Below are 22,929 nucleotides of genomic sequence, written 5' to 3'. Positions count from 1 at the left end.
TGGTCCTTCTTGCATGAACAGAGAGCAACAATACCCGAAGTCCAAAGGTGCAAACAATTCGATGTTTATTGGGGTGAACTTCCAGCAAGCATGATTCCAGTTTCCTTACCTTAGTGTCCCTCTTCCCAGCTCTGACACCACAGAGCCTTACACCTGTGTCCCTGTTCCCATTCCTGCCCTTAGCCAAACATGATTCCAATTTCCCCACCCCCATTCCCTGTTCCCATTTCCCCCTTTAGCAAAACATGATTCCAATTTCCCTACCCCCATTCCCTGTACCCATTACCCCCCACTTCCTGATTGACTGCAGACTATGTAGTAAAACTTGAGTTCTGCTTAACCTTAACCAATCATTTTCCTGAAATTTAACTAACCAATCCTAACATATTGTAACATGATTATGTAACCAATTATATCCCACCACCTTAATTAGTTTACACCCAGCAAAATTAATTATACAGCAGACGGAAACAATCACAGAACCAGACAGAGATGATACAGACAAACAAGAGGGAAATGGGGACTACACTGATAGAACAAGTTGCAGTGGGGGAGGTTTAGGTTGGATATAAGGAAAAACTTTTTCACTGGGAGCATGGTGAAACACTGGAATGCGTTACCTAGGGAGGTGGTAGAATCTCCTTCCTTAGAAGTTTTTAAGGTCAGGCTTGACAAAGCCCTGGCTGGGATGATTTAATTGGGGATTGGTCCTGCTTTGAGCAGGGGGTTGGACTAGATGACCTCCTGAGGTCCCTTCCTACCCTGATATTCTATGATTGATTGATTCATCCACCCCAGGGCTGAAGGCGGAGCCCCGCTGCCCCTCCCCACAAGGTGAAGAACTCACCTTGCTCCTGCAGCGTTGTGCCCCACCTGCCTGCACAGGCCGTTCAGGGCCACACATCCAGGAGCAACAGGGAGGCGCTGATGCTTCTTCCCTCCCCCCCGCCCCCATCACTGCCCAGGAAGCTGCCATGGTTGCATGAAAAGCCCCTGGTGTGCGCATTTGAGAAATTCTGGGCTAGGGGACCAGGAAAAGGTTCAAGGGTTGACACAATAGCTTGGATTTCCCACAGCCACTACAAACCTTCCCTGATCCTCAGGCTAGCTTCCTAGTCCCTCAGGCGCAGCCAGAGCCCTCCACGTGCAAATGGCCTGCGCCATAAGGGCACAGGCTGGAAAGTTTGCCCCCTTAGGATGCTGTCGGTCATGCCCAGCTATTCTCCCAGCTCTCCGTGTGGCTCAGCTGGGATCATACAGCTCTTGCTTGCTAGGACAAAGTATTGATCTGAAGCATCACAAATGAAACTGCTCAGATCCTCACCTACCTCCTGTCAGACACCGTAGATGGGGCAGAGTACGAGGACATCTGGAGCAGCTGGTGCCGAAAGAGAGAACCAAACCATGATAAAAGCTTCATAGCTGGTGCAGACGGGAAACCGATGCCTGAATCCCTGGAGAATTGTCCCCGCCAGCAGCCAGGGGCAAGGAATAGGTTGATTCACCTTTTGGCTTCTCTCTCAAATTGCGCCATTCAGTAAGGCCACAACAGAGACACCCAGACGTACGTACGCCAGGCAGTGGTTGCCTAGTTATATACTAAGCAGCAGCCTGTGAGTCCGGATTCCTGGCTTCTGATCCCATTTCTATCACTTGCTCTACCACTCTGGGCAAGACACCTCCATTGAGGTTGTCCAAAAAGTGACTGTGAGGAGCACTGTGGGGAACCATGTCCATTGCACCAAATCTGCTCCATTGACAAGTAAGAAAGTGTCTCCAACTGCCGGGCCTGCAGATCTCCACCCCCTGGGGCTGGGAGAGTCAACCTGGGTTCTCTGTCACCAAAAAAGGGATTTTGCGCTGGGAACGTAGTTAACTTGTTCTGCTGCTGATGCCCAAGCCAGGGCAAACCCTGGTTCCTTCTGCTGGAGGCGCCACAGGGCTAGTAGGAGTAAAGACTCTAAAACTGTGTGTGCAGCTGAGGAAGCACGGCTCAATCCGTGCAGGGAGTAGGTCTGCTGAGAAGGAGGGTGCCAGTAGTACATAGTTGCTTTTCAGAGCCCCATCTCAGCATTGCTGTTCCTCAGTTTCCCCAGAGGGGCCATCTATCCTAGAGGGCTCTTTAATCTGCCTGACAAAGGCAGAACAACATCCATTGGCTGGAGGTTGAAGTCAGTAACATTCAAACTGGGAATATGTCGCAGCTTTTAGCAGCGAGGGAAATTAACGAGTACAACAACTCACTGAGGCACGCTGTGGATTTCTGAAAGAGAAGTGCTAACTCAACCCCAAGTTCCTGTACCTGATGCGGGAATCACTGGCTGAAATTGGCTGGCGTTATGCAGGAGGTCAGACCGAAAGGTTTTAATGGTCCCTTTTGGCCGTTGCCAAATGGGAAGAATTCTACTTGCCCTTTGCAAAGCACGTGGAAAGCTGTGCTGAAAAGCTCTAGGGTAAGAACGAAGTATTAGTGCTCTTCTGTGAAGGCTGCAGACAGAGAACGCGAGCCTGAAATCAAAACCCGCAGGCCGCCAGAGTAAAGAGCCGCTGAACGAATGCTAAAGTCAAGCAAGGATTCAAGAAGCAGAGAGCAGAACAGGGCTTGGTGCTCCCCCCACAAACCTAGGGGTGCCACGAGAAAAGATCCCTTGGAGCAAGAAAGACCCTGGGAAAGCCTCCATCCTCCTGTTACCGGTGGGGAAGGTCTTGTTCATGAAGATCAATCCTTAGATTTCCCTTGGGCTTTGCTTGGCACTTGCCTTCAAAAGAGCTGGTAAGGCCACGGCAGGAATGGGAGACTCTGCTCTCGGGTTGCTGTGTGATTACCAGGGGTGGTTCTGAGAGTAGTTTGCAGCTGAGCGAATCAGAGATCCTGTTTAATTCTCCAGGGATGAGCCATTGCCATCTAAACCCAAACCGAGCTCAAGTGCTGCAGCGGGGTTTGGAATCTGACATCCAGACACTGAACTGGATTTGACCAGTGAGTTGACGGGCAGAGAGTTCTGGAGGTCCTTAATGCAGAGAGTTCTGGAGGTCCTGGATGCCTGGGTCACCGGAGAGCAGGTTGGAACTTTTCCGATGACCATTTTGTTCGAGAATGACAGTTGGTGGAATTTGAGGTGTTTGGCAGAAACACGTCAAGTTTGATGACTTTTCATACGATCACAAGCAGGGACAGGGTTCCAACAGAAACCTGCCTGGCTTCCTGCTGATTCACTGTGGGGAGCCCCACCAGATGGACTGCCCCAAGGCTGAGGACCCCAGGTTTCTCAGGTCCATGGCTCAGGAGTAGCCCTACCATGCATGCCACTGGAAGCTCTTTGGGGCAGGGACTTGCTATGTATTTATACGGCACCTAGCACAATGTAGCCCTGATTTCAGTGCCGGCCTCTAGGCATTTCCTTTAGGAAAACCTTTGCAAAGCACTTTGAGATTGATTGATGAAAAGCATTCTGTTAATGCCAAACATCATTAATATGGAGCAAAATGTGCGTTTTTCCCTAAAACATTTATTCTTGAGGGTAGGATGAACTGTCAGCTACTGACAGCTATGAATCATTCGATCTAAAGCTTCTGAAAGCATCAAAGGGGAAATCTTGGTGGTTCCAATGGATGCTATTTATCTTATTGGTTTCTTTTGTTCTTGCCCTGCCATGCCCCTAGCAACCAGTTTAAATGCTTCATAAATCTTGAATCGTTGCATATAAAAGTTGAATCAACTATGATCATCACCTCGCCTGCCAGAGCTCATGAGCTCCATTCTGCAGATTAAGATGCACAGAACGTTTTTTGGATTGTAATTTCCCCCCCACCCCAAATGTCACTTTCCTTTGAGTCCCTCTTCAGGCATCACAGCGGTAATTGGCAAAGATTGTTGACTGTAGAGGTGCACGTTTTCGGCTTACTCATGGCAAGCTCCTGTTTTTCTGTGTTTCTCGTGAGCTGGGGATTTGACTAATACCTTTCCTCAGATGAAAAGGCTTAGCGTGGTTTGCTTTTATGTTGCATTTTTCTCTGGCCTATGAGAAATGAGAACTTACTGCGCTGACAATACTTCCCCCTCCCGCCCCCTTACAATTTTCAGATGTGTGGCTGACAATAAAGCAATTCACTGTCTGAACAGAGCTGATCTGCCGTTCGCCCCCACAGGTATGAGCTGTTGGTACTTCTGAACAGCTCTTATAAATATTGCCTTTTAATGTGTTTCTCACGTGGAGGTCTGCTCTGAAAAGTTTGCAGACCTGCACAGCCAGTTCTGTACCTTGGGCCTGGTCTACACTACAAACTTAGGTTGACAGAAGCTGCCTTACGTCCACCTTAGTAATGTGTGTGTCTCCACTACCAGGTCCCTTCCACTGACCTAACTCACCTGTTACGTCGCCTTCATTACTCCACCTCTGTGAGAGGCGTAGCGCTTAATTCCATATTGATGTGTCGACAGGCAGGCAGTGTAGACACAGAGTTGCGTAGGTTGACTGAATTGGCCTCCAGGAGGTGTCCCACAATGCTCAGCTGTGACCGCTGTGCTGATCGGTTTCAACTCTGCTGCACAGCAGCTGGGTACACAGGAAAGAGCCCCTCCCCTCTTAAAGCCCCAGGAACTTTTAAATTCCCATTTCCTGTTTGATCAGAGCAGAGAGCTCATCAGCCCAGCTGATCACGGTGACTCGGTGCCCCAAACGCACCGCTGCCTGAAGTACACAGGAGATGGGGGATCTTATTGCTCTGTCCAGACACAGCTCCAATCCGGCAGAAGAAACGTAGACGTCTACAAAAAGATCACGCTGGGCATGACGGAGAAGGGGTACACCAGGGACCCACAGCAGTGCCACATGAAAATCAAAGAACTTCAGCAGGCGTACCATAAGGCAAGGGAGGCGAACAGTCATTCTCGTTCTGCACCACAGACATGCCACTTCTACAAGGAGCTGCATGCGATTCTCGGCAGTGACCTGAGCACTACCCACAAATGCAGCGTGGACACCTCCCAGGAGTCTAAGTCCTGGGCCACCACAGGTAACAACGAGGAGGAGGTTTTGGAGGAGGAGAATGGGAGACAAGTGAGTGGGGGATTCTCCCCAAGAGCCAGGAACTATTTTTAACCCCGGAGCAGCCCAGCCGATCGCAGGACTGCCTCATGGCTGAGCGTGATGCCGGGGAAGGCACATCTGGTTAGTATGCAATTCAATCCAACTGTAGGGGTTACATGCTCCTTTAGTTTGTTTAATTTGAAGAGAGAGTGCGGTGCAGTGGGTATCTGCTTCCCAGTGGCCGCTCCAGCTCCACAGAGGGTGCCCCTGCGGAAAAGACTGTTTAGTGCACAGGGATGGCTTGGGAATCCTCCATGGAGATCTCTAGGAAGCTTTCATGGGGGTACTCTGCAATCCTGTGCAGAAGGTTTCTGTGGGGCACTGCCTTATTTCTTCCACCACAGTAGGACACCTTCCCACGCCACTCCAGGATTAACCCTGCTGGCTTTATTGCAGTACAAAGTACGGCCGTATAAGGATCAGGTCTGTACCCAGATGCTTGCAGCATCTGCTCCCTTGTCGCCTCTGTTACCCTCCGGCGCCTGGTGTCACATTGGGTCTCCTAGTGGAAACAGGGGAAGTTTTCATGACAGGTGCTCACACTGCAAACAATAGAGCATGTGATCCCCCGCCCATGGTGATTTCAGGGTCCCTCAACCTTGGTTTTCCTAACATGCCGTGGTTTGGATGACAGGGATCAGCACTGACCTAAGAACTAGCAATGTGTCTGCAAACACACCAAGTCTTCCAGCATGTTACACTCTTCCCACCAAGTAGCAGTGGTAATGCTCTACATAAGAATGATGCCTGACTAATCTAATCGCCTTTTATGATGAGATTACTGGTTCTGTGGATGAAGGGAAAGCAGTGGATGTATTGTTTCTTGACTTTAGCAAAGCTTTTGACACGGTCTCCCACAGTATTCTTGTCAGCAAGTTAAGGAAGTATGGGCTGGATGAATGCACTATAAGGTGGGTAGAAAGCTGGCTAGATTGTCGGGCTCAACGGGTAGTGATCAATGGCTCCATGTCTAGTTGGCAGCCAGTGTCAAGTGGAGTGCCCCAAGGGTCGGTCCTGGGGCCGGTTTTGTTCAATATCTTCATAAATGATCTGGAGGATGGTGTGGATTGCACTCTCAGCAAATTTGCGGATGATACTAAACTGGGAGGAGTGGTAGACACGCTGGAGGGCAGGGATAGGATACAGAAGGACCTAGACAAATTGGAGGATTGGGCCAAAAGAAATCTGATGAGGTTCAATAAGGATAAGTGCAGGGTCCTGCACTTAGGACGGAAGAACCCAATGCACAGCTACAGACTAGGGACCGAATGGCTAGGCAGCAGTTCTGCGGAAAAGGACCTAGGGGTGACAGTGGACGAGAAGCTGGATAGGAGTCAGCAGTGTGCCCTTGTTGCCAAGAAGGCCAATGGCATTTTGGGATGTATAAGTAGGGGCATAACGAGCAGATCGAGGGACGTGATCGTCCCCCTCTATTCGACATTGGTGAGGCCTCATCTGGAGTACTGTGTCCAGTTTTGGGCCCCACACTTCAAGAAGGATGTGGATAAATTGGAGAGAGTCCAGCGAAGGGCAACAAAAATGATTAGGGGTCTGGAACACATGAGTTATGAGGAGAGGCTGAGGGAGCTGGGATTGTTTAGCCTGCAGAAGAGAAGAATGAGGGGGGATTTGATAGCTGCTTTCAACTACCTGAGAGGGGGTTCCAAAGAGGATGGCTCTAGACTGTTCTCAATGGTAGCAGATGACAGAACGAGGAGTAATGGTCTCAAGTTGCAGTGGGGGAGGTTTAGATTGGATATTAGGAAAAACTTTTTCACTAAGAGGGTGGTGAAACACTGGAATGCGTTACCTAGGGAGGTGGTAGAATCTCCTTCCTTAGAGGTTTTTAAGGTCAGGCTTGACAAAGCCCTGGCTGGGATGATTTAACTGGGAATTGGTCCTGCTTCGAGCAGGGGGTTGGACTAGATGACCACCTGGGGTCCCTTCCAACCCTGATATTCTATGATTCTATGAATGGCCACACCAGGTCAGACAAATGGTTCATCTAGCCCAGTATCTTGTCTTCTGGCAGGGACTGCTGCCAGATGCTTCAGAGGGCAGGAACAGAACAGGGCAATTTTGAATGATCCATCCCCTGTCATCCTGTCCTAGCTTCTGGCAGCTGGATGCATGGGGTTGCATCCCTAACCAGCTTGGCTAATGGCCTATCCTCCGTGAACCCAGTTATACTTTTGGCCTTCACAACATCCCCTGGCAGCGAGTTCCACAGGTTGACGGTGTGTTGCCTGGAGGAGTACTTCCTTCTCTGGGTTTTAAACCTTTGCAGACTGTGGGCTGGATTCTGTGGGATGAATAACAGAGAATTCCTCACAGTCAGACTGTTCTCCCCTCTTCCCTTCTGGTGGGTAAGGGGGCCGAAGAGCCTGAGTGGGAGGAAGTTGGGTGGGGCGTCTCTACTGTACGCCACTTTGCGCCTTCTCAGAACCTACCGTACCTGTCAGTGGGTGTGACTGGGTAACAGGACCCGACCAGGCACAGTGGGAAGCAGGGGCCGAGCTTTTCGTAATGGTGAATGAGCAAGGAGAGCACTGTATGTTACGAATGTGCAGAGCGCGGTCGAGTTCACGGCAGCAATGTTAATGCTATTAGCTTACAGTGGATCTTGGAGGGATCACGCAGGCTCTGTGCGTGCAATCCTTGGCCTGGCCTGCTTCTACTTGGCAGAGGGAAGTTCTGAAAAGTGTTTAATGCAGCCAAATGCAAAGTTGTGCAGGTAGCTACCCGGAATGCAGGCCGTAGCTACGGAATGGGGGGCGGTATCCCGGCAAGCCGCGAGTCTGCAATGGGTTTAGGGGTCACAGGGGACCAGCAACTGAGCATGAGCGCCCAGTGCCACACTGGAGCCAAAAGGGCTAATACAATCGTTAGGTGAATCCGCAGGGGAGTAGCGAGTAGGAGCAGGGAGATGGTTTCACCTCGGGGTGCAGCATTGGTGTGACCGACACTGGGCCCTGCGTGTCCAGCCGGGTGCCTGCACTTTCAAAAGCAAGTTGAGAAATTGGAGAGGGTGCAGAAAAGAGCCACAGCAGTGTTTCAGGGGCTGGAGAAAATGCCTGACAGTGAGAGACTTCAAATGCTTGGTCTGTTTAGCTTCTCAGAAAGGTGCCTGAGAGGTGATTTGATCCGAGTGTCCGATTACCTTCCTGAGGAGAAAATGCCATGTACTATGGGCTCTGTAATCTAGCGGAGAAAGGCGGGACAAGACCCAACGGCTGGAAGTTAAAGCCCGACATGTTCACATTAGCAAGAAGGCAGGTGTTTGACAGGGTGGGTGATTAACTGCTGGAATAAACCACCCAGGGAAGGGCAGATTCTTTTTCTCTGTGTGTTCCCATAAGCCTGGCTGCCTTTCTGGAAGATGCTTCAGTCCAGCAGTTCTCAACCTTTTTGGACTCGGGACCCCTCTGTAAATGTTCCAGGCCTGTCGTGACCCAGGGGTGGAGGTCCTGGGGCAGAGCCATAACTAGGGGTTTTAGCTTCTGGGGCGAGCAAGCATATTTGCACCCCCTGCCAGCAGCGATTGATGAGGGGAGGGGGCATGCGGGACCACGTCCCTGTCCGGTTCCGATTTTTTGGTTGTGCCCCCGCTCCCCACCCAGACAGGCTGGATGATCTGCTGAGGTGAGTCAGGAGGTAGAGATGACTCTCCTTCCCCAAGCTCCGCTCCACAGGGCTCGCCCAAGCTGCCTGGCATTATTGGCCCTGAGCTGCCCCCGCAACCACGCCCTGCTTACAGCCCTGCCCTGGGGTAGTTCAGTCGGGTGCTGGCCCCCAGGGGGGTTGGGTCCTGCCTGACACTCACCCCACACTGGCGTCTCCTGTAGATGCTGTGCTGTGGGGCTGGCTGGGCTTGGCTCTCCCCTCCAGGGCTGCAGCGCGGCTCAGGTTTGGCCCCACCCCTCTGACTGGACCAAATTTGGGCGAGGGGAGTTGTGCCCTGGCTCACAGGGTTGCAGTGCCGCTCGCTCACTTTTGGCCTACCCGGGCTTCCGTCGTCTTGGCGGCTGGGCCAAACCTGAGTGGCGCTGGGAGGGATCCTAGAGGCTGCAGTGCCTGGAGAGGGAGGCAAGCCCAGCCAGCCCCGTGGGACAGGAGCTGCCATGTGACCCTTTGAAACATTCTGGGGACTCAATTCTGGGTCCTGATCTCCAGGTTGATCCCAGGAACCCCGCATTAGCCAAACACAAGTGCCTGGGCTCAGTACAGGGGGAGCTGAGATTCTCTGGCCTGGGCTAGCCAGGAGGTCAGAGTGGATGATCTAATGATCCCGTCTGACTGCAAACTCTGTGGACTTGCACCTTTCAGCCGCAAACGTTGGTATCTCAGTGGAAAGTCGGGTTGCATTAGCTTCCTCCTCCGGTGAAAAGTAACAGCAGGTCCCCAGTGAAAGAGAGACGGTGAACGTGGCCTCCATGGATTGGTGCTTCGTATTTGCTGCATTTTAAAGAGGTGCTGGGGGAGAGGCAGGAACAACGTGGCAGGTGGTGTTCACAGAGACGTCTGAACAACCCTGTCAGTGGCCTTGTGGAACGGCTCGCCTCTCTGTGTTGGTGCTGCGGATGGAACAGTGGCTGGCAGCAGTGTCTTCTTCCGCTGGAACGCTCGAGCCATAGGGATCCCCAGGCTCGGTGGCTTGGGGCGGGGTTCTGCGTTCAGATGAAAGATTTGTCTGTGAGGGGAGTCTTCGCTACCGAGACCGCTTCTATGAGCGATGAGGCTTCAGAAAAGCAGCTAGTCGTCACGTGGGACCCAGATGGCTGCTGCTGTTAATAGATGGCAGTTGGGGCTAGAGATGTCATCCGGGATCAGAGCCCCGTTGTGCTGGGCACTGTGTGCGAAAGCATAGTGAGAAAGAGTCCCTGCCGCGAAGAGCCCCGATAGCCCAGGAGGGGCCACGCGGCCTGCTCAGACATTGCCATGCAGACCGTTCTCAGGGTGGTTTCTCTTACGCTCTTGAGGACGGTTATCCAAGTGATCCCTCCAGGTGTGAATCGCGAGGGGTTTGTCTGACATCTCCTACTGTGCTGGACCTTGCCTCTGGCTCAAGATAGTGGAACCTATGGGGAATGACTCTCGTCTTTCCTGCTAAAAAATGGCAGTGAGGAATTGGAACTGGATCTAGTAGAAAGGTATCCAGCCCTGTTCGCACAAGCCCTAGGCAGGCAGGATCTTGTCTAGATCAAGGACCAATCATGGACTCTGTCCACGGTCAGGGCCTGCTCCAAAATCATTGTTCTGCAGGAGTGAGGGAGCTCTTTGGGGGAGCGAGAGATGGTGTTATCGCAGCACCTGGCCTGGCCTCTGGAGATCCCTCCGCCAGAGATCAGGGAACTCACACCTTGCCACCTTTCCACGTGTTTCTTTGACCTGGAGCTTTCACTCCATTAAACACAAGAGTGCTCTGTTCATGGAGCAGGAAGAGAAGCAAAGTGATCTAAGGATCAGCAACCTTGGACAACGTAGGGTTCTGCCAAGTGCTCCAATCTCCTGTAGTGAGGGAATGCTGGCTACACTAGACCCTGCACTGGTCGGGCTGCCAACTGTCTAATCACACAAACCCAAACACCCTTGCCCTGCACTGCCCCTTCCCTGAGGCCCTGCCCCTTCTCCGAAGCCCCACCCAGCTCACTCCATCCTCCCTCCCTCTGTCGCTCGCTCTCCCCACCCTCACTCACTTTCATGGGGCAGGGAATTGGGCTCTGGGCTGCGGGGTGAGGCAGAGGGGTTCAGACTGTGGGAGGGGGTTTTGGGCTGAGCCTGGGGCAGAGGGTTGGGGTACAGGAGGGGGTGACGGGTGCAGGCTCCAACAAGGAGGCACTTACCTTGGGGGGCTCCCGGTCGGCGGTGCAGCGGGGCTAAGCCAGGCTCCCTGCCTGCCCTGGCCCCAAGCCGCTCCTGAAAGTGGCTGGCATGTCCCTGTGGCCCCTGGGGGGGAGGGAAGGGAAGGGGGCTCCCCGTGCTGCCCGCGCCACCCCCGCAGCTCCCATTGGCCTCAGTTCCCGGCCAATGGGAGCTGCAGAGTCGGTGCTGGGGGCGGGAGCAGCGCGCAGAGCCAACTGGGCCCCTCCAGGGATGTGCCAGCTGCTTTTGGGAGCAGCGCAGGGCCAGGGCAGGCAGGGAGCTTGCCTTAGCCCTGCTGCGCTGCTGGATTTTCAGCACCTAAAATCTCCCGGTTTGGCTTCAGTAGCCTATGGGAAATAGGGCCTGATTCTGGGAGACTCCTGGAGAGTTGGCAACCCTATCCATTGGTGAGACTGAAGCTGGCTTCCCCGTGCTAAACCAGAATTACCTCCCACTTCTCCAATCCACTTGGCTTGTCACGTGCCACAGCTTCACCTAAGATAGAACTTTTCCGGCAAGTTTTGAGCAAATTACAGCCGGCATTTTGGAGACTTGGGAGGTTGGCTGGTGGTTTATATTACAAGTGTCCAGAGCCCAGCAACCCCCATCACAGATCAGGGCCCCATTGTGCTGGGTGCTGTAAATACCTTCGAAGCAGGAATGGTAGATAGCGCCACCTAGAGTTAAGGTTACCTGACACTTCCCATTACAAGACCCTATTTTCAGTTGCTTGTAACTTTGCCAAACTTTAACCTGTTGGGCTGGAATTTTCCACGCTGGGCGTCTGCCTCCAGCTGTTTTTTTTTTTGTTTTTTTTTTGTTTTTAAGTTTTAGCAAAAATAACAGTTATTTGAGAACGAGTTTCGGGGAAAATACATTGTTTTGCCCCTGTTAGAAAAAACAACTCCTCTTACAACAGTTTTGAGATGCTCTAGCAACCCCATGCTTTGACGCAGGGACTTGAAACTAGGCCTGGGGCTAGCTCTGGTGTCCGAGAGATGCCCTCTGCCATCCCAGGGGAAAGCTGCCCAAATCTGGCCAAGTTATAAGCTTTTGAAAAATTGCAGTTTGCACGTGCATCTTTACCACCCTTGTGATTTGCAACCGTGCAAGGCTCTGAGCCGTGTGGGAGTAAAGTGTATCAAAGATGAGAAGGCAGAGCACAGTTCTACTCTGCTGCATAGCTCAGGCTTGATAATGACCCTAAGACCCAGAGGAAGAACAGTCAAGTTGGCGCCTTGCGACCTGACCCCTAGGGGACTTGACCTCAGGTGTTAAGTTTGGGTTGGGGCAGGTGTGGAAATGACTGAGGATACTTGGATCAGGTTTGGGTCGGGCTTTACAATTAGGCCTGAGCAGAGTGGGGACGGGCGCTGGGGGATGACTTGGCAGGGTTGGGGCCATGGCAAATAGTCCTTTATTTACATGGGCTGGTGGCTGGCAGAGGCAGCCCTGCCAAGGGAGGGAGGGAGCGAGCGATGTGCTCGCACCAGCTGTTTTCTGCCTTGATAGACAGACTCAGCTGCCAGGGGAACAGTGTGGCCAGCTGGGGCACCGCACCGGGCACCCCCTGCCCAGCACCCTGCCCTGCCTGGTGTGGAAGGCTCATGGGGCCTGCTGCATCGCTTCAGGAAATCCAAGGAGGAGGAGCTCGGGGGGCTCTGCCAGTGGGTACTGCCCCCACTCTTCCCCCCGACCCACCCTGTGCCCAGAGCCTTGCTGCGGGGCGGGGCAGGAGGTGGCAGCAGATGGTGGGGGGGGGCTGCCCCGTGCCTGCAGGACAATTGGGCCATCCCACTGCCTGGGGGTGCGGAGGGCTGTGGCAGGGCTGGGGTGTGGGCATGGGTGGCTCCTGGGGGCAGGGCGGTGGGTCAGGCAGGTTTGGGAAAGGCAGAAGGAGGTAGGTCTATTTGCAGCACCCCAGCCATGCTGGTCCGCTGGCTCCGGCTCCTGCTGCTCTGTGCCTGACCTTGCCACCCGGCCCAAACCCAGCGAGACGTGGCTACAAGTGCCAGTTTCAGGTCGGATGTGAAAACAACTCAGTGCTCCGGGGCAAGGTTCAGATTGGCTGTGAGCTAGTCGCGTTCGGGTTAGGCTTTAAAATGAGCCCTGAGCAGACCAAGAATTCAAGTCCATTTTGGTCCTTAAATTGCATTTGAGGAAACTAGCTGAGCGTAGCTACCCGGAGGCCAGAGATCATCTGTTGCTCTGTTGGAAGTTGCTCTCTCTGAGCCAGATGGTGCCAGGCCTTATTAGCCGTCTCTTCAATTAGGCCTGGGGGGAAACCTTCTCCTGGGCCACCATCTGGCCAGCCAGATGCATCCCTAACACCGTGGATTTCCCCACTTCCTGTCCCTCTCCTGCCTCTCCTCATTTGCCTGTCGTTCCATAAAACACCTGGGCCCACTGCTTCCCTATCAGTCTGTCTACTCCTTTTTCCTTTCCTTGGCTCAGCCGTCTGGCTGCCTGCAAAGCAGCCCGGGGTTAGATTCTGGCATGTGGAATCAGGATGCCTGGGTCTGTTCCCAGCACCATGTACGTTACTCCTCGCACCTCACCCTGCTTCACAAAGTGGTGGTGTCGCCATTTTACAGTTAGGGAAACTGCGGCACGGAGCTGGGCTGTCAGAGCTACGAATAGAACTCCCAGCCGGTAGACAGGGCCTGACCCTGGGATGTGCTCGTTATTTGCGGTTCCCTTGGGCTTCAGCATGAGTTGCAAGTGCTAGATCATCGGGGGAACTCCTGCGTGTGACTGATACACAGTCTGCCTCGCCAGGGCCACTCCCTCAGACTCAAATGGTGATGGCCCAGTGGCTAATCATTGTGTCTTGCTAATTACCAGTGTACGCCAACCTAGCACGCTGGGTCTTGGGCATTTACTGCAATGCCCCTATTACATCATAATCTCTCTGGAGCAAGGACCCACGAGGCATTCGAGGCATGTGAAGCGTGTGGCAACTTTTGGGCACTGTGTGAAAATACTACAGCATTGTGGGTAATTGCGCAGAATTCCAAATGGGTATGTTGTGTGTAATGGACCGGAGAGCTGGTGAGAGAGAGTTCTGTAGTTCCTGGCTGTGATCACATGACACGGGTCAGTGTTAGGACCTGTTGTATCTCTATCCATCAGCTGTTAGGCTGTCTTTGTGTTTGCGGTGTTTGTCGGATTTGGCATCGCTCTGGAATCTCTCTCAGTGGGACGTATTGCTCCCTTAACGTGTCCCTGTTGGTTTAAATGCTGTGTCCCAAATGGTAGGAATATCCTTGTGTCCTGTTCCTGAGACAAATTGTGCACCTGTTTGATCATCTGCATTCGCAGACTGCTCTTCAGCTCCAGCGCACATGAGACTTCCGGTTCCACTGGTTCAAACTCTTAACGAAGCTTGTGCCCGGTTGGCACCCCTCACGTGCAAACGCGGTTACCGTGAATGTGCACAGAAAGTGGGTGTTTGCACTTACCTTATTTTCACACACAGTAACAGAAATTGCTCATGCAATTGGGCACTCAGTGTTACCACATGCAGCTTTCCACTTAACTTTGAATATTAGGATGTTGATCTTTATTGTAAAAGTGACCCTGACAGCCCAGGAGCTGGGACAGCTGATGCTTGGGGCTAATGCCAAGTGTACCAGAGCAGATTAGCCATAAAACTTGCAGTTCTTGCATCTGTTTTGCTCCCCCTCAGCCTCAGCCTCCATACACCAGCCAGTGATCTGCTCCGGTTCGTCCCTCTGCCACAGGTGCCCCGGTGAAAATGGGTTCTATAAGTCTGCATGGGGTGGTGAACAGGTGGGGCCATCCAAGTTTGTGGCCTCTGATTATTTTCACTTGGGCCTAGTGCAGAGGGAGAGAGAAAGGCAGGGTGTGAAGGGCGAGGATCAGTGTGTAGAAATGGTGCTGAACCCTGGCTTTGCCAGCCGCTGCCAGATGGGGGGAGCATTGAAGATAGAGCTTCCACCCATCCGGATTTTACCCAGACACTTCGGGTTTTGGCTTCTGTGTCCGGTGCCATTTAAGGTTGCCAGGTGCCCAGTTTTCAACCAGAAAGTCCGCCTGAAAAGGGGACCTGGCAACCCTAAATGGCACCTGAACCAAAAGTCCGGTTACCACAGGTCGGGGAGAGGTGCCGGGACATTAACCCGCGCCAGTCCCTGCTCAGCTGGGGCTGCCTCCTACCTGCAGGCAGGCTCCTTGAGACAATCCAGCAAGCGACAGGGATGGGTCCTTGGGGTAGAGGTGGGGCAGGTCCTCGGGGGGAGGGGGCAGGGCCCAGCAGTTAGAAAGGTGGCAACGCTAGTTGAAGGGGGCTACACCAGCAGCAGTGGCTGGAGGGGGATCCCTGCAGAGGCAGGCCGCGTACAAAGCGGCTCTGAGGCATATACAGGAGCAGCTGCACCTTTCTCAACCTGGAACCCCCCCCAGGCAGGGGCCATGTGGCTGCAGAGTACCTAGTACAGTGCGACCCGGATCCGGATTGGGGCCTCCGGGTGCTGCTGCAGTTCAGACCCCAAGCGAGGGCAGCGTGTGCTCCTGTAGCATTTGCAGCATGTCCGGCCCCGGCTCTGCGCCCCCCACCCCCCGGAGTGTACTGGGGGCTCGAAGCACCTTTTCGCCTCGGGCTGAGCAGGGTCCCTTTTAGTCACACTGGCAAAGCGCATGCGGTGTCCCCCTCTAGTGGCTGGTCCACAGCGGATAAAAGCCCACTAGTGCTGCCAGCCAGAGGAGTTGCTCCTTTAGCTCAACCGGGCGGTGCAGCGGTGCTGAAAGGCCGAGGTTCGAACCCCGCTGAGGACCCTGGGCCGGGTCGTTACACTTGCTGGATACAATGGGATTCAGCACCGGTGATTCCCACCTACAGCCATCGCTCAGCTCAGGCTCCAATGGGAATTCCTTGAAGCCGTTTCTTGTTGCTGCGCTTCCTCGCCTCCCCATGGCTGCTCCGTGGGGCGCTGGGTTAGAGGAGTGGGTGGGTTGTCAGCTCGGACTGGCTTTGCTGTCAAAGAGTCACCTCCCTGGCTCTCCTGATTAGAGACGGTTCATGCCACCGGCTCAGCACAGACGTACCTAGCAGAGTTCGCTCAGTCCATCGGGCATCTGGGAAACATCACCTGCTCTCCTCTGATGGATTAAAGCCCCAGGTCTGTGCAGATCAGCCCCGGGTCCCCAGCCCTGTACAGACTGATGCACTGAGGATCTTTGAGCCAAACCGTCGGCTTGCTGGGTGGAATGGCCTCCTGGCATGGGCCACTGGTCATGGCGGAGATGCTGGGCAGGGGCTCTGCAAAGCCTCCCTCCCAGTCAATAGAGGGACACTTCCCAAGCCCAGCTGCAGGGAGCCAGGAGAACATCTCCCTGCCCAGAGCCTGGCGTTGCTGCAAAGCTCCCGCGCTCTGTGATGGATGGGACTGATCTGAAGCACCGGCTGGTGCTCGATAGAGCTCCAGAGCAGGTGTTTTCTGAGCACGCTGGCTCTCCAGCCCCGGGAAGTGAGGGGGATCTATAACCTCGCCAACCGTAACCCCTTCCTGGCTCCTAGAGAGTGCCCGGGGCCGGTCGCCAAGTGCTTTACAAGAAAGTCAGTATCTTTATCCCCATTTCAGAGATGGGGAAACCGAGGCACTGGGTGAACATGGGAAAATCACTTCAGCAATCCAGTGCTAGAGTCCAGGTCGTCTGAGTTTCAGTCCCATGCTTTATCCATAAGGTAATGCTGCCTCCCAGCTCCTGCTTGCCAGCTGGCTGCCCCAGTCCCTTTCTGGCTCCAGGTACCGTGTGGAAATGGTTGCCTCTGTCCGAGGACCATACAGCCCTGTCGCAAGGCGGGGCTAGGTACGCATGGAGTGGGGGGGAAGTTGAGGCACCCAGAGGTGGCACTGCCATGACCAACGGCAAGGTCAGGAGTAGACCAGATTTCCCAGCTCTAACCCCTGCACGACGCTGCCTTCAAGAGGCTTGGCTATTGACTCTTGGCTTTAATTCCTTCTCCATTCCAGGCTACAGTGTTAAGTGCGAGTACACCGCGCACAAAGAAGGGGTCCTGAAAGAAGAGATGGTGCTGTCCAGTGAGACCCATGAGGATGCTTGTGTCAAAGTGGTGGTTCAAGCCCGGGTCATGGGTAGGTATCCCTTTAAACACTGCTGGAAACAGGGTCTGGAGCCTTTCACTGCACAGGCCGCCTGGAATCCAGCCCTGGTGAGTGACGGCGGTCTGATTAGTGGCTGCGGCCCATTGCTAGGGGATTTAGGATGCATAGAATCATAGAATATCAGGGTTGGAAGGGACCCCAGAAGGTCATCTAGTCCAACCCCTGCTCGAAGCAGGACCAATTCCCAGTTAAATCATCCCAGCCAGGGCTTTGTCAAGCCTGACCTTAAAAACCTCTAAGGAAGGAGATTCTACCACCTCCCTAGGTAACGCATTCCAGTGTTTCACCACCCTCTTAGTGAAAAAGTTTTTCCTAATATCCAATCTAAACCTCCCCCACTGCAACTTGAGACCATTACTCCTCGTTCTGTCATCTGCTACCATTGAGAACAGTCTAGAGCCATCCTCTTTGGAACCCCCTCTCAGGTAGTTGAAAGCAGCTATCAAATCCCCCCTCATTCTTCTCTTCTGCAGGCTAAACAATCCCAGCTCCCTCAGCCTCTCCTCATAACTCATGTGTTCCAGACCCCTAATCATTTTTGTTGCCCTTCGCTGGACTCTCTCCAATTTATCCACATCCTTCTTGAAGTGTGGGGCCCAAAACTGGACACAGTACTCCAGATGAGGCCTCACCAATGTCGAATAGAGGGAACGATCACGTCCCTCGATCTGCTCGCTATGCCCCTACTTATACATCCCAAAATGCCATTGGCCTTCTTGGCAACAAGGGCACACTGCTGACTCCTATCCAGCTTCTCGTCCACTGTCACCCCTAGGTCCTTTTCCGCAGAACTGCTGCCTAGCCATTCGGTCCCTAGTCTGTAGCTGTGCATTGGGTTCTTCCGTCCTAAGTGCAGGACCCTGCACTTATCCTTATTGAACCTCATCAGATTTCTTTTGGCCCAATCCTCCAATTTGTCTAGGTCCTTCTGTATCCTATCCCTCCCCTCCAGCGTATCTACCACTCCTCCCAGTTTAGTATCATCCGCAAATTTGCTGAGAGTGCAATCCACACCATCCTCCAGATCATTTATGAAGATATTGAACAAAACCGGCCCCAGGACCGACCCTTGGGGCACTCCACTTGATACCGGCTGCCAACTAGACATGGAGCCATTGATCACTACCCGTTGAGCCCGACAATCTAGCCAGCTTTTCTACCCAATGTAGCCAGCTTTCTACCCATTATAGTGCATTCATCCAGCCCATACTTCCTTAACTTGCTGAGAAGAATACTGTGGGAGACCGTGTCAAAAGCTTTGCTAAAGTCAAGAAACAATACATCCACTGCTTTCCCTTCATCCACAGAACCAGTAATCTCATCATAAAAGGCGATTAGATTAGTCAGGCATGACCTTCCCTTGGTGAATCCATGCTGGCTGTTCCTGATCACTTTCCTCTCATGTAAGTGCTTCAGGATTGATTCTTTGAGGACCTGCTCCATGATTTTTCCAGGGACTGAGGTGAGGCTGACTGGCCTGTAGTTCCCAGGATCCTCCTCCTTCCCTTTTTTAAAGATTGGCACTACATTAGCCTTTTTCCAGTCATCCGGGACTTCCCCGGTTCGCCACGAGTTTTCAAAGATAATGGCCAATGGCTCTGCAATCACAGCCGCCAATTCCTTCAGCACTCTCGGATGCAACTCGTCCGGCCCCATGGACTTGTGCACGTCCAGCTTTTCTAAATAGTCCCTAACCACCTCTATCTCCACAGAGGGCTGGCCATCTCTTCCCCATTTTGTGTTGCCCAGCGCAGCAGTCTGGGAGCTGACCTTGTTAGTGAAAACAGAGGCAAAAAAAGCATTGAGTACATTAGCTTTTTCCACATCCTCTGTCACTAGGTTGCCTCCCTCATTCAGTAAGGGGCCCACACTTTCCTTGGCTTTCTTCTTGTTGCCAACATACCTGAAGAAACCCTTCTTGTTACTCTTGACATCTCTGGCTAGCTGCAGCTCCAGGTGCGATTTGGCCCTCCTGATATCATTCCTACATGCCCGAGCAATATTTTTATACTCTTCCCTGGTCATATGTCCAACCTTCCACTTCTCGTAAGCTTCTTTTTTATGTTTAAGATCCACTAGGATTTCACCATTAAGCCAAGCTGGTCGCCTGCCATATTTACTATTCTTTCGACTCATCGGGATGGTTTGTCCCTGTAACCTCAACAGGGATTCCTTGAAATACAGCCAGCTGTCCTGGACTCCTTTCCCCTTCAAGTTAGTCCCCCAGGGGATCCTGGCCATCCGTCCCCTGAGGGAGTCGAAGTCTGCTTTCCTGAAGTCCAGGGTCCGTATCCTGCTGCTTACCTTTCTTTCCTGCGTCAGGATCCTGAACTCAACCAACTCATGGTCACTGCCTCCCAGATTCCCATCCACTTTTGCTTCCCCCACTAATTCTACCCGGTTTGTGAGCAGCAGGTCAAGAAAAACGCCCCCCCTAGTTGGCTCCTCTAGCACTTGCGCCAGGAAATTGTCCCCTACGCTTTCCAAAAACTTCCTGGATTGTCTATGCACCGCTGTATTGCTCTCCCAGCAGATATCAGGAAAATTTAAGTCACCCATGAGAATCAGGGCATGCGATCTAGTAGCTTCCGTGAGCTGCCGGAAGAAAGCCTCATCTACCTCATCCCCCTGGTCCGGTGGTCAATAGCAGACTCCCACCACTACATCACTCTTGTTGCACACACTTCTAAACTTAATCCAGAGACACTCAGGTTTAATTACATGCATGTATATGCAATAATATGCAATAATAATTGCATGTAATTGCATCAGGCAAGGTGTTTCCAGTAGAGAGAGAGAGCAGCCAGAGCACTGGTAAGATCTCTCCTGGAATCCTGTGCACAATTTTGGGTACCCATGTTCCAGAAAAAGGCATTCGGATTGGCACAGGGCAGAGGAGGGCGGGTAGGATGGCCCAGGGAATGGAGAGCCTGTCTTAGGACAACACACTGGAAGAGCTTGGCAAAACGCAGGCCGAGAGGGGATCTGATTGCTCTGTAAATACACTGGGGGCAGGGAACCAGGGAGGGAGAAGAACTAGTGAAGCTAAAGCTACAAGAGCCAATGGGGAGAAACTGGCCAGGAGTCCGTTCAAGCTGGAAATGCAAAGAGTGAGGGGAACACGTGGTCGGAGCGGCGTGGGGCAGGGGGAGACAGTGTCTCACGAGTTTGAAGATGGTGCTTGCTTTGCATGTAATTGGGCTGGTGTGTTGGGGTTGCCTGTGATAGCAGGGGCTGGGCTCGGTGACCCAGCAGGTCCCTTGCAGTCCGGGGCCCCCATGTGATCTGGGTTTGGCTGTGGATGTTTCATAGGTCTGCTTGCTCCAGGGCCGCAGACCGAAGTTGCTTCGCAAGCAGGACGATGACCCCAGTGCTGGCCCCTGGCTGGGTAAGAGGGCGTCAGGGACCGAGAAAGAGAAGCAGGTTCCCACCCTTGGAGATGGGTCTAGTGGTTTGGGCGCTAGCTGGGGACTTAGCGAGACCCTGCTCTGCCACAGATTGGCCATGTGACATAGGGCTGGATTTTTCAAGGTATTTAGGTGCCTGAGGGCTTCTGAAAAATCCCACCTGGCGCCTACCTGCATCTTTAGGTGCTAAATCCCTGGACAAATCTGGCCCATAGTCTCCGTGCCTCAGTTTCCCACCCATCCAATGGCGAAAACAGCACTTTCCTATTGTACATGAACGATTGCGAAGCGCTGAGAGGATAGAGACCCCATAAGGACCTGAGGTGACAGAGATGCCCCAAGGGCCCCCAGTTATTTGCCTAAAGAGTGTGGGAGAAAAATAGGAAGGCCAGGGGAGGGGTTCTTAACTGCAGCAGCCATCTGCACTCGTGTCCCCACCGCTATAGACACCCCATGCTGCATGCCGGGCCGCATGCTATGGAGATCTGACAGATCCACCCTCTGTCACCATCCCCTTGGGCCAGAGGAACGTTGCTTGGCTTCACCGGGACGACATGTTTACAGGGGTTGGGGCTTTCTAGCAAAGGGGAGCTCCAGGAGGCGTGTTGGGGGGTGTCTCTTGCCATTCTCAAGCCAGCCGTGCGGGCTTGAATTTTCTGATTGTGAATTTGTTGCTTCCCCTCTGTGTGAAAGTTACGATGAGGGGCATCCCCCGTGTGCATCGTGGGCAGGGCTGGGGCGAGAAGTGGCGCGACACTTTAAATCTGTTTTAGGAGCTTGGCTGGGGTGTCGCACCAAGGCTAGGAGCCAAATGGAGGCCCAGATTTGGGGCTGGGAAGGAATTTCCCCCAGCTCAGATGAGCAGGGCCATTGCGGGTTTTCACCTTCCTCTGCAGCCTGGGGCACGAGCACGATCAGCACGTGGATCATGTGGGCACATCTCACCTAATCAACCTCCTCGGGCATTAGCCGCTCCTCGGTCCCTCCTGTCCTCTGCTTCGGCCACACAGCAGTTCGATCTCTCGGGGACTGAAATGCTGAGTTTGACCCAAGTGACCAGGTTCCACGGGGGGGTAACAGGGTGGAATGAAGCGGCCTGGCCTATGCAGGAGGGCGGACTAGAGCAGTGTTTTAAATCGAGCAGCTGTTGTCCCAAGTGTATTTACTGAGCTAGCTCCTTACTGGCTGCGTCTCCCAGCAGTTTCAGTAGAAGTTTCAGATGCTCAAGCCCCGGCAGAATTGGGCCCTGGCTCGGGTCAGAGGAGTCCTCTGTCTCAAAGGTGCTGACTTCCCCACTTCACCCTCGGTGCTCTACCGCCCCTATCCCCACCCCCACTCCACCCCTTCCATACGGCCCCGCCCCTGCCCCGCACCGCCCTCTTCCCCAAAGTCTCTGCCCCCTCCCTGCTCCTATTCCAACTCCTTCCCCAAATCCCTGCCCCGGCCCCGCCTCTTCCCCGAGCACGCCACATTCCCACTCCTCCCCCGCAGCACGCTGCCAAACAGCTCCTCCCCTAGCGCCCAGGAGAGCTCTGCTCCCTGTGCGGGATGGCGTATCTGCGCCCGTGCATACCTTATCCTAGTGCAGCTAGGACGCTGCACCGCTAACGGAACAATGGAGCTGTGAGCAGCAAAATCCCACGCTGAGGACTTCAGACAAAATATTGTACCTGGTGCTATGAATTTCCACAGTGCTCTGTAAGCCTACAGCTGCCTCCCCTGCCCTGAAGGACTAAATAAGGCAAGATGAAATGTAGGGTGCTGTGTGTGTGGGGGGGCAGGTCCATATAGAGGATAATAGCCTACTACTGCTGCCGTTCAGCTGAGCTGATGCCTTTAGCTCAAGTGATGGAACTCTATGTTTTGGTGCAAAAGGGTCAGGGTTCAAACCCTGTTAGCTGCCTGGTGTGTGTCTTGGGAGTTCACAGACAGAGACAGTAACAGCTCAGGAGCAGAAGGTTGCTGTGGGGGTTATTGATAAGGGAGGAGGAAATGTTTGAGGTAAGTTGCTGTAGATTGTCTCCAGTTAAGCAGCCCCCATCTCCTGCCTACTTCCAAGCAGGTACAGTGCAGGAGGAGAGCCCCATGGGTTCAGGGAGTCCCCTAACTAACATGCAGAGTTTGTTGGTGTTTCTGTCCAGAAAGGGCTGCTTGTGTTTTACCCCTCGATTCACAGATTCCTAGGCTGATCACCTAGTCTAACTTCCTACATAACACAGGCTGAAGACCTGCCCTGAATGAATTCCTTCGAGCTAGATTCCTTTGGAGCTCCTTCGAAAGAGAATTTTGTGGGGCTTTTTCCTCCTCTTATAACCGAGTGCCTCGATAAGATCCAGTTCTTGGAGATGCTGCTTGGCGGGTGTTGGGGGGGTACTGCCCCCTGGCAGTTAATGGAGGGATGTAATTCAAATTCTTGATTGG

The 22,929-nt window shown here is 53.3% G+C and overlaps 1 protein-coding gene across 3 annotated transcripts in view; it reads left to right on the top strand.

Moving 5' to 3' along the window:
• ADISSP (adipose secreted signaling protein) overlaps positions 1-22,929 on the top strand; it is a 150,380-nt gene that overhangs the window by 112,532 nt on the left and 14,919 nt on the right. For all 3 annotated transcript variants that reach the window (XM_073343070.1, XM_073343069.1, XM_073343068.1), the window contains one exon: positions 16,949-17,071. In XM_073343070.1, the coding sequence (XP_073199171.1) occupies positions 16,949-17,071 (123 nt within the window). The remainder of the gene's footprint in view (positions 1-16,948; positions 17,072-22,929) is intronic.

Source organism: Lepidochelys kempii, chromosome 4, assembly GCF_965140265.1.
Source record: "Lepidochelys kempii isolate rLepKem1 chromosome 4, rLepKem1.hap2, whole genome shotgun sequence".
In the NCBI taxonomy this organism is placed as follows: Eukaryota; Metazoa; Chordata; order Testudines; family Cheloniidae; genus Lepidochelys; species Lepidochelys kempii.
This window is presented reverse-complemented; position numbering and strand designations above follow the sequence as displayed.